The sequence below is a fragment of the Hippocampus comes genome, unplaced genomic scaffold, assembly GCF_001891065.2.
Source record: "Hippocampus comes isolate QL1 unplaced genomic scaffold, H_comes_QL1_v1.1 scaffold295, whole genome shotgun sequence".
NCBI classification, from domain to species: domain Eukaryota; kingdom Metazoa; phylum Chordata; class Actinopteri; order Syngnathiformes; family Syngnathidae; genus Hippocampus; species Hippocampus comes.
In genome coordinates this window covers 747,108-757,551 of record NW_017804848.1, presented here as the reverse complement: position 1 = coordinate 757,551, position 10,444 = coordinate 747,108, and the positions used below count along the sequence as shown (strand labels likewise).

The following is a 10,444-nucleotide window of genomic DNA, read 5'->3' as shown; positions in this document are numbered from 1 at the left end:
ACCACGTCACCCCCCCTCCCCGCTGCGTTATTTTGCCTCCTCGGCGCTCTGACTCGTGTTGTTTTTTTTTTTTGTCCCGCAGGTGTTTTCTTCCTGGCGTGGTGGCCACCTTGCGAAAGCTCGGGTGCGTGCTCGCCTTCTTTCTTTGTTGACGTCAAGCTCGCGTTCCGTCGGTCTGACGCCGCCGGGTGCTGTCGTTGTCTTGTCGCTCAGCAAGGCGGGCGCTCACCTGCGGCACCCGCGGCGTCTCCTCCTCGGCGCTCTGACTCGTGTTGTTTTTTTTTGTCCCGCAGGTGTTTTCTTCCTGGCGTGGTGGCCACCTTGCGAAAGCTCGGGTGCGTGCTCGCCTTCTTTCTTTGTTGACGTCAAGCTCGCGTTCCGTCGGTCTGACGCCGCCGGGTGCTGTCGTTGTCTTGTCGCTCAGCAAGGCGGGCGCTCACCTGCGGCACCCGCGGCGTCGACCTGGACTCCGCGGCGGCGGCGGCGACGGCGGGCGACGTCCTGCTGTCGTGTCCGCCCGACTGCGCCCGAGGCGGACCCTCCGTCTTCGGCACCGGCGTCTATGCCGCCGTCTCGTCCATTTGCGGCGCCGCCCTGCACAGGTACAAGTTGGGCGCGTGCGAGCCCCGGACTGAGTGTTGTCGTAGTCGGGAGAGAACGTTTCAGTCGCGCGTGGGACCCTGCAAATGATTTTGCACCGGCGTTCGAGTCACGCGTGTCAGGACCTGAGATCGGACGTTCCCATTTGCTCGCCCCCGAGCGAGTTTCGGCGGGACGTGCGCTCATCCATGCGTGGGGGGGGAACAAGAAAGACATTTGTCCGTTTTTGCTGTTGCGTCGAGGTGAAAACTTTCCACTTTTCTGCGCGCGAAAGCGCCTGCCGAGTTGTGCGGCGAAGGAGCATTTTTGGCGCTCCCGCTCCGGCGGCGCGCGTGCCCGCGTGTCTCATGTCCCGAAATTGAAGGCGGCATTCAGGAATGCTGCGGCCGAGGATTAAGCGGGCTCGGGTGACCTCACGTGCCGCGCTTGTGTGCAGCGGCGCCGTGGGACGCGCCGGCGGCGAGGTGGCGCTCAAGCGTCTGCCGGGCCGGCAGCGCTACGCCGCCTCCCTGGCCAACGGCGTCCAGTCGCGGGCCCTGTCGCACTGGAGCGCCTCCTTCGGCCTCGGCGGTAGGTGGAGAGCGCGAGCGAGGACGCCAGAAGGGACGCGCCCATGGTTTTTTTCATGATGCCCCCCCCCCCTCACCCCACCCCAGAGCCCGAGGACCGGAGGCCGCAGGAGCTGATTCGAAACTCCACTGCTACGACCAGGCCGGCCAAAAAAGCCGTCAAGAAGACGTCTGTCCAAAAAATCGGAAATAAAGGTAACCTTGTCTTTTCCGTCCCCCCTCCCCACCTGTCTCCTTGTGTCCCGTCCTGTCCCTTCCGTCCCATCCCATCACGACCGATCCTGCCCTGTCCTGTTTCATTCCAGACTGCCAGATGGACATCGCGCTGGTGATTGACAGCAGCTCCAACTTGGGGCGGCGGCGTTTCAACCTGCAGAAGAACTTTCTCACCAAACTGGTGGCCATGTTGAAAGTCGGCGTCAACGGTCCCCATGTGGGGCTCGTGCAGGCCAGGTTGCGCGCGTGCACACACACACACACACGCACACACACAGATAGAGTATGAATAGATGCAAGCTTGCACACACGCAGACACAATCGGATGTATGTTTGTGTGTGCAGTGACGTTCCCAAGACAGAATTCCTGCTCAGCAACTACACGCACCCCAAAGAGCTTCAGTTTGCCATCAAAGAGCTCAAACATCTCGGAGGGGACACCAACACAGGTACACACACACACACACACACACACACACACATACACGCACACCAGAGTCGATTGTTGTCGCCGTCCGTGACTCTCGGGGGAGACAAAGCAAGCCAGAACGCGGCGTTTGCGCGTCGGCAGGCAAGGCCGTCGCGCACGCGGCGGAGACGCTGTTCACCCAGCGGAGCGGCGCCAGGCGCGGTCACCCTCGGGTCATGCTGGTGCTGATCGACGGATGGCCGTCGGACGACCTGGAGCCGGCGGCCGCCGCCGCCCGCCGCGCGGGCGTCAACCTCTTCCTGGTGGCCGTCACCGCGCCCGCGCCCGACGAGCTCCCCGCCGTGCCCGACCGCGACTTTGCCAAGAAGGTCGGCGAGCCGGCCGAACGGGATCGCCCGGAGCCCCGCCGTCGTCCGGCTCGCTCACGTCCCGGTCGCCCGTTTCTTTCAGGCGGTGTGCAAAGACAACGGCTTCTTCGGCTATCGGATGCCGAGCTGGTTCGGGACCACCAAACACGTCAAACCTCTGGCGCAGAGGCTCTGCTCGCCGGACGCGCTTCTGTGCGGTACGACGCGGCGCCACGACCGTATCCGGCCGCTTCGACGGAACGCCGCCGCCGTGCTCTCAACGGTGTTTTTGGCGGCAGGTCGCACGTGCTACAATTCGGTCAACATCGGGTTCCTGATCGACGGCTCGTCCAGCGTGGGCGATCCCAACTTCCGGACGGTCCTGGACTTCCTGGTCGCCGTCGCCAGCAAGTTTGACATCTCCGACGTGGGCGCTCACGTGGGTGAGCGCGCCGCTCTCACGCGCTGATCTTTGCCCCGTCGGGGACCCGCTTTCGAGTTGTCTTCGCGCGCCGTCAGGCGGGGAGCGTGACAAACTCAACGGTCGGTCCTCTGGGACGCGCCGACAAAAGTCCGGCATGTCCAAAGTTTTGTCGGTCTCGCCGCATCGTGTGACATGTCCGACGGCGTCCTGGATCGGTTCTTCGGCATTGACCGACAGGAGGACGCCAGGAGGGCACACGAGACCGGCGCCACGTTCGCGAACCGCAAAGCTCCGAGCTGATGAGCAAACGCGGTGTCAATCGACATCTCCCTTACGATCGTTCGGTCCGAGTCACGGAACAATTTTCATCCGGTAATCCCGCCGTCGTGAATGACAAAAAGAAATCAATAAATTAAGGAGTCGTGTTGCTTGACGAGGCCATGATTTGCCGCAGCGAGGAGTGAAGCCACCGGCGGCCATCTTACGTTGCCCGAACTCCGGAGACCTCGCCGTTTCTCGATGATCATTTTTAGTGTCGGTGGCGTTGCGTCCGTTTGTCGCACGCCCGCCACGCACGCGACTGACGCCCGTCCACTGCGCCGCGTCGTGTCCAGGCGCCGTTCAGTTCACGTACGACCAGCGCCTGGAGTTCGGCCTGCGGCAGCACGCCAGCAAAGATGGCGTCCTGGCCGCCCTGAGAGCCATCCCCTACATGAGCGGCGGCACGGCCACGGGAAGCGCCATCGCTTACGCCGCCGAGAACCTCTTCAGGTGACTGACGCTTGCTGACCGGCGCCCGCGACGGGTCGCGCTCGCACCCCCGACGTGATTGACGTCTCCCGTGACAGGCCGACGGCGGCCGGACGCAACTTCCTGATCGTGGTGACTGACGGCCAGTCGTACGACAACGTGGGCGGACCCGCGCTGACGGCCCGGAATCAAGGTGTGTCTGTCTGTCTGTCCATACACGGGATGGTCACTAGGGGGTGCTAGAGTGCCACTCAAATAACCCTCCCTTCCCCAAAGTTTCACAATATTTGGGGTCTTGATATAAATGTGTTCTTATCGTCTTTTGACGAGTTTGTCCCGTTTGCCCCCGACCCCGACCCCCGTGCCAGGCATCGGCATCTTTTCGGTGGGCGTGGCCTGGGCGCCCATGGACGACCTGCGCGCGATGGCGTCGGAGCCCAAAGACGAGCACGTCTTCTTCAGCCGACACTTCGGCGGCCTGGAGGATCTCGTCGACGACCTCGTCCGCGCAATTTGTCGCGACTTCGACGTGAACAACTGAATGACGCGGGCCGGGTGATTGGCCGGTGACGTCACGCGTAAAGGCTTTCTCTTTTTTTGCATCTCTTTTGTCCTATTTTCGACTTTAACAAAGTGTAAAGTTGTCGCGAGCCAAAGACGTCTTTGTTCTTCTGTATTTATTTTGACCCGTTTACAAATAAAGACGTTTTTGCGATTTGGTCTTGATTGATCGAGCTATCTTGACGAGTCAGTCAGGCGAGAATGATGACGACGAAAGTCTGCTTCCTCCCCCCGATCGGGGATCATCCAAACAGTCCAGATAAAAAGGGATCGATCTTTACAGTGCACATACAAATTTCAAACGTCAAAAAATAATCAGAAATGTCGAGTGTGCGCGCGCGTGGGCGTGTCTTGGTTTTGCGTCGGCAGCGGACCGGAAGTCAGCACCAAGATGGCGGACGGCGTCCACAGCGGTCGCCACGGAAACGAGACGCAAACATTCCATCCAGGCAGGAACGCGGAGACGAGGTAAGCTGACGAACACGCGCGCTTTAAAAAAATCGTCATTGTGTTTCATATTCGAAACATTTGAACGCGTTCGTCACATCGCGGCCGTTTGATTCGGTACACCAAAGTTTCCACACTCTCGCGACAGGCTCCGCATATTCGAAACACACAACACAAACCCAAGAATAAGAATAAAACTCATGAAAATTTTGGATTCTGATTCACCTTTTTTTCCCCTCCTCCAGTAATTGAACGTACACACACAAACGCACGCGCGACCAAATCCACTGACACGGCTCATGAAATTCTCAACGATACTGAGAAGCTGTCAAACGAAAGACAATACACTCGTGTTGACCTCGAATTTCGAGTCACTCAGGTGAGCGTTGCAAGTTTCTCATTGGCGGTCCTGTGACGGTGAACCGAATCAAGTGCAAATGCAACTCGTGGCAGGTTGACAAGGAGGAAGAGGAGGAAGAGGAAGAGGAAGATGCCCAGGAAGGCGAAGAAAGGAGGCCAGGTGTCGGGGGAGGAGCTACCCCTTGGACGTCATCCAGACACACTCCAACAAGAGGAAGTCAACAGGAAGAGGGAGGAGCTTCTCGCACGCTTCCTCGAGGTAAGGAGCGGGGAGCAAGTGACGTCATTGTCACGATGACGTCAGGGCATGAGGATGATCGTTCCATGAAATGATGCGCAGTGATGATGAGAATGGGCGAAAAAAAAAAAAAAAACGAAGATGCGACACCATGACATCACGTCGCGTCCGCGGAATAACGTTGACTTTATTTCACGTCATTCTCGAAAGTACATGACGATATCACGACCTTGAGGCTGCTGAAGTGGGCGCGCCCGGAAGTCTTAAGTGGGCGGGTCTGTGGCCGCAGGTCAAAGTCCAGCGGGAGGAGCGGAACTCGCGCGTCAATCGGACGAAGCTCAACCACGCCTGGCGCGTCATCCTCCGCCAGGCGCTCTCGGAACAGCTGCGCGATGACATCGTCGTCTTGAGACGGAGCTTCGAGCGACAGCTGGACGGACTGGATGATGTCATCCAGGTGGTTAGCGTGCCGGCGGCTTGCCGGATAAAATGCGCGTCGCTTCCCGTTTGTCTGTTCCCGAGACCGCTTCCCGCTCGGTTTCTCGGCCCTTCCTGATTCTTGCTCACGTCACTTCCTGTTGGCTGCGCTCGTTTATGTCACCTGCCGAATTTGAACACGTCACTTCCTGTTTGTTTCTCCCATCCCCGACTTGATTTTTCATCCCGTTTGTTTCTCGTGTGACTCGCTGCTTTTTTGTTGGCAGAGATTGTCACGCGACCTGGAGGAGGCGGAGCGTCAGTGTTGCCGCGTAAGTCGCCTTCACCTGCATCAGGCCGAGCGTTTGCGGACTTTGCTGGATGAGCGCGTGACTTTTGTGCGGCGGCGCTGGGAGCAAAGTTTGCAAGAGGTCGGCCGAGGCTTCGCGGAAGAGAGGTCGGTAGGATGCCGCCATCGAAGCATCTTCTTCACGCCGACACGCGCGACCAAAACCGTTCGGCGTATATGGCGTCGTTTTGACGCAATGCTGGGAAATGCGGGTGAACGGGTCTGCCTGGCATTTCTAGGGGTGAGGGGTTCTATACTTGACTGTGGACTTCCCGCGTGGTGTTAGCGCAGTCACCCACGTAATAGCGAGTCTCGATTCATGCCTGCGCTAACTTCGCGCACCTTTTCGGGCACCGCATTTGTCTTTGGATTCTTTTCTAGGGTCAACACCTCTTGAAATGACTCATTCGTGGGAAGGGTGCGTCGTTTGCAGAGTTGCGAGTGTCACTTTGAGTTGAACGACTTGGACTCAAACACACACGGCGTACACAATCGGCTTGTCGAGGACAAACGCGGTCGAAAGCGGATGGCGTGCTAACACGCCGAGGTCCCACCTGCAGAGAGAAGATGGCGGCGAAGTCCCAGGATCAGCGCCGGGACTTGGAGGAGGCAGCGTCCACGATGCGGCGGCGCCACAACGACGTCATGCGCGAAGTCCACGCCGCGTACGGCGACGTCATCGCGGCCCTCCGCGACGCTCAGCGGGAGCGGGTACGTCGCCGATCTCGCTCGCCGTCTCGGTTTCGAGCGGCTCGTTTGAAAGCCGGCGTTGCCGCGTCCCGCCGACAGGTGGCGGCGCTGCGCGGCGCCGACGAGGCCAACCGGGAAGAGAAACTGCGCCAGAGGCGGGAAGCGGAACCGGAAACGAAACAGGAAGTGGAGCAGGGGCGCCACCCGGGCCGACTTCTGATGTCCAGAAACCAAAAACTGATCAATGACACCGGCGAGGATGTGAGGAGAGTGCGCAGGCTGCAGGTGACACCGAAGCCACCATTTTGTTTGTAGCGGGGGGCCATCGGCGTAACATCTGATCTCCAGGCCGCGAGGATGTGAGGAGAGTGCGCAGGCTGCAGGTGACGCCAAAGCCACCATTTTGTTTGTAGCGGGGGCCGTCGGCGTAACATCTCATCTCCAGGCCTCCGTCGCTGACCTGCGCGCGAAGCTGAGCGCTTTCCAGGCGGAAACGGGGGCCGAGGCCGACATCTTGACCAAGGCCGGCGTGGATGTCGCGGCGAAGACGCGCCGCCTCGGCCACCACCTGACCGGAGCTCGCCAGGCGTCCAGGAAACGCCTGGCCGCGCTGGCGCTGCGGACGGATTCGGCCACGCGCAAGCTGAAGGCGGTCGTCGCCAAGGTGGGCGGACTGCGGTCAGAGATGAGGCGGCCGCGTCGCTGACGGACGTTGTGTCCGCAGGGCGAGAACGTTTTGCGCGCCGCTTCTTTGTGCGGCAAGCTCGAGCAAGCCACGACTTCTTGGCCGCACGGTGAGGACGACGAGCGGCCGGGAGCATCGCCGCCGAGCAAGGTGAGTGTTCAACCGCCGAGGCGTCGTCGTGGCAACGGGTAAAAAGAATCAACAAAAAACGTACGGCACGTTGAGGACGTGACAAGATATTGTCAATTGAAAGTGACCGATTGTGATGTCTGATGACGAAACGACACACTGTCAGCTGACTCAATATTATGAAAATTCATATTTCAATATTTCAACTCGACACCTCGTTCATTTCAACGTAAACATACAACAGTGGCCTGGACGGAACGAAACAGAAGAAAGAAAGCGTCAGGAACTGAATTGTCAAAGGGGTGCACAGAGGGCGGGGCCAACGGGCTGGGCATGCCAGGCGACCCTCTGAGGGCGGGGCATTCACCCCTTAGTGGTTTCATGTGGGGGGTGGGGGGGGGGCTCATCCATCCATCCATGTTGCATTCATTAACGGGAAGATTGTTGTCCTTTTTCTTCATGTCCGCAACGCGCCGCCTGCGTGCGCAGACGCTCCCCGACGTCCATCGGCTGATTTACCGCCTCAACTGGGCTCTGCTGCGGCAAGACGCGCTGGCCCAACGCGAGGACGAGTTGCGCCGCGACAACCATCGGCTCAGACTTCTGCTACGCCGCCGCCTGGAAGGCGCGGCGTTCGGAGGAGTCCCCGCCCTCCTCGCCGTCAAGGCCGCGCCCACCGCAGACGGCCCCGCCCTCGCAACGACGCCCCACAACATCATCGAGGCCGGCGTCGTCTTCGGGAACTCGCTTTCGTAACGGGCGGGCGCGAGGCGGGTTTGGCCGCACGGTCCTCTCAATGAAACCGAACGCCGATTGGAAGACTAGAAAAAATACTTTTATTGTGGTCGTCATGCAGGACACCGACAGGAAGTAGTAACACGTCACGTGGTCAACGTCAGCTGCTTGGCGCACCATCAATCCCTTAAGTTAAAAAAACAAAACCAAAAAAAAAAAAAAAAAAACAAGCCAATCGGGAGGCGGCGCGCGGCGGGCTCCGGGAGGCCTCTGATGGGACGCTCCCTCCCGCCTCGTGAGAAAGCGTGCTCGTGGCGGCAGTGAGCGACGTGCCGCGGCTCAATGCTACGTGGTCTACCTAGCAACCAAGGGGGGGGAAAAATCTCCAATAAATACAAATTTCAATGAGTTGGCAGCTACTTCCTTGACTTTTTGACAGAGCGGTGAGACTCCTCCCCCCTCCTGAAAGTTGTCATGTCGTCACAAGAGCTCAGGATGTCGACTTGAGTTCGGATTGGCCGGCCGCCGCCGAGGTCCTCGGTCCCGCATTGATCGATGATGGCATCGCACCGAGCACGTCGTGTCTGAACGGGGTGGGGGCGTGATCGCCGTCCCGAGTCCCCCCCACCCCCCCGCCATCACCGATCGGGATCGATCATTTCCATTATGTCATCACACAAACATTAAAAAGCCGACGATCGCTCGCGACATCGGTGACTGAACGGAGACCTCCGATGGGCTGAATCCTTGGGATGGGCTGAATCCTTGGACCCCCCCCCCCCCCGCCCCCGACAAAATTGTCGATGCGCTCCGGACCCTTTGGTGACAAAACCTGAACCGTCGTCATCCTTGTCAGTGAAGAGAGCCTGAGGTCCACCTCCGACGGGGGCGTTGGTGGCGTGGGGGGAGGGGCTTTAGTGTCACGTGATCTGATGAGGTCATCGGTCGGCTGCCCGTGTCGGCCTACGGGCGGCGCGTGCGGGGCAAGCGATCGGCATCCCGTGTCTGCCGGCGGACCCGGCGAGGGTCCCCTGCGAGTGGGCGGGCGGGGGGGCGGCCGCCCTACACGTAAACCCTGGCGAGGGCGTCGGCTCCGGCCGAGGCGATGTAGGCCTTGGAGGGGTGAAAGGTCACGTCGTAGATGGCCTCGTCGCTCTTCTTGCGGTGCGCCGTGATCTCCTGCACGCACGTCTTGGAGTCCAGATTCCACAAGCGCAGCGAGCAGTCGTGACCTGGAAGGGGCGGCGAGCGCAGCCGTCAATCCGTCGCCCCCCCCCGCCCAACTTTCAGAGCGACGGGTCCACTTACTGCCGGACATCAAGTAGATCCCGTTGGAATCCACCGCCAGGCTGGTCACGGCGTCCAGGTGGGCCACCATGGCGTGGATCACCTTCCCTGCGCGCAAACAAAACGCGACGAAAGAAATCGCGGATGATTCGTCGTCGAGAGGCGAGCGTTTTCGCTCTCCGAATTGCGCGACGACCAAAACGAAGTAGCCCTGAATTGAGGCCGAGCGCGCAAGCGGCGTCCGCGCGGGTCTCTCGTTACCTGACTTGTTGTCGAAGAACTTGATGTTTCGGTCCTCGTGCGCCGTGATGGTGACGGGCAGCGTCGGGTGACTCACCACCTTGTAGATGTGATGGCAGCCGGGACGGCCTGCGCGCCACAGCGACAAGTCGTGTCACGCCGGGGGACAAAATGGCCGCTTTGCGCGCTCACGAAGTGTCGACGGAATGACGTTTGGCGACGACGCTTACTTCCTTCGCCTTGGCCCTTCAGCACCAGCGCGCTCTGGGACGTCTCCAGGTCGTACAGCACCACGTCGCCGCTGTCGAACGAAGCCACCATGTGGGCGGGGTCGCAGCCGTTGAAGTCCACCGAGGTGGGGGTGCCGTGCTCTGCGCGCGCACAAAGCCGTCATGTTGGGGACGGGCGGGGTTGTCCGAGGGCGCGCGGCGCTGCTGACCTGCGGCGGCGTTGAAAGTGCTGACGCAGGGGTTCTCCTCGTCGGGGTTCCACAGTTTGACGGTGCCGTCGGCCGAGCAGGACAGGAGGCGGTTCTTGACGCCGCTGTACGCCAGAGCCCACACGGCGTCCGAGTGGCCCCTCCACGTCCCGGCCAGCGTGCGGGCCTCTGGCGGCGGCGAGACACGGTCCGATTTGGAAGGCGTTCGCTCGAGAAACGAGACTCGCGGCGTCGCAGCCTGTTCGCGGCGTCTGCCATCGGAACCCCGCGCCGAAATCGCTTTGGAAGCTCAACATCCTCGGACGCCATCGCGCCGCGTCGAGCGCCGGAAGGGGACGTACGCGGTTCGGCGCATCCGCGCGACGTACCGTACGTGTCGTAAGGGTCCACGTCGGAGCCGGGAACGTTCCAGCGCTGGATGGTGGCGTCGGCGCTGCCGCTGAAGCACTGCTCGCCGTCGGGCGTCACGGCCAGCGACAGCACGGGGCCGCTAGAGGGACACACGGCAAGGTTAGGCCGGAGAGCGGCCCG

The 10,444-nt window shown here is 60.6% G+C and overlaps 3 protein-coding genes across 5 annotated transcripts in view; 2 read left to right on the top strand and 1 right to left on the bottom strand.

Moving 5' to 3' along the window:
• Nucleotides 1-4,051, top strand: part of coch (coagulation factor C homolog, cochlin (Limulus polyphemus)) — a 6,786-nt gene extending 2,735 nt beyond the window's left edge. Inside the window, exons 3-14 of the mRNA XM_019877985.1 lie at nt 83-124; nt 425-602; nt 1,037-1,170; nt 1,257-1,364; nt 1,475-1,622; nt 1,731-1,834; nt 1,957-2,183; nt 2,266-2,380; nt 2,462-2,605; nt 3,201-3,357; nt 3,435-3,529; nt 3,705-4,051. Coding sequence (XP_019733544.1) covers nt 83-124; nt 425-602; nt 1,037-1,170; nt 1,257-1,364; nt 1,475-1,622; nt 1,731-1,834; nt 1,957-2,183; nt 2,266-2,380; nt 2,462-2,605; nt 3,201-3,357; nt 3,435-3,529; nt 3,705-3,877 — 1,625 coding nt within the window. The 3' untranslated portion in view covers nt 3,878-4,051. The remainder of the gene's footprint in view (nt 1-82; nt 125-424; nt 603-1,036; nt 1,171-1,256; nt 1,365-1,474; nt 1,623-1,730; nt 1,835-1,956; nt 2,184-2,265; nt 2,381-2,461; nt 2,606-3,200; nt 3,358-3,434; nt 3,530-3,704) is intronic.
• A 104-nt stretch (nt 4,052-4,155) lies between these two features.
• On the top strand, nt 4,156-8,321 carry LOC109520632 (coiled-coil domain-containing protein 65). 3 transcript variants are annotated; one of them, XM_019878001.1, is made up of 9 exons: nt 4,156-4,371; nt 4,824-4,963; nt 5,232-5,399; nt 5,647-5,816; nt 6,269-6,419; nt 6,498-6,683; nt 6,871-7,062; nt 7,123-7,233; nt 7,702-8,321. In XM_019878001.1, exons 2-9 carry the CDS (start codon nt 4,835-4,837, stop codon nt 7,966-7,968), a joined length of 1,374 nt encoding a protein of 457 aa, XP_019733560.1. In that variant the 5' UTR covers nt 4,156-4,371; nt 4,824-4,834; the 3' UTR covers nt 7,969-8,321. The 3 variants fall into 3 exon arrangements, with proteins under 3 accessions (XP_019733560.1, XP_019733554.1, XP_019733567.1); XM_019877995.1 differs by having other exon boundaries at nt 6,844-7,062; XM_019878008.1 differs by having other exon boundaries at nt 6,844-7,062; nt 7,123-7,293; nt 7,702-7,795.
• A 221-nt stretch (nt 8,322-8,542) lies between these two features.
• The window catches only part of strn3 (striatin, calmodulin binding protein 3), a 6,112-nt gene continuing 4,210 nt past the window's right edge, over nt 8,543-10,444 (bottom strand). The window contains 6 exon segments of the mRNA XM_019878040.1: nt 8,543-9,179; nt 9,256-9,342; nt 9,496-9,603; nt 9,705-9,845; nt 9,914-10,081; nt 10,282-10,403. Of these exon segments, the coding sequence (XP_019733599.1) occupies nt 9,010-9,179; nt 9,256-9,342; nt 9,496-9,603; nt 9,705-9,845; nt 9,914-10,081; nt 10,282-10,403 (796 nt within the window). The 3' untranslated portion in view covers nt 8,543-9,009.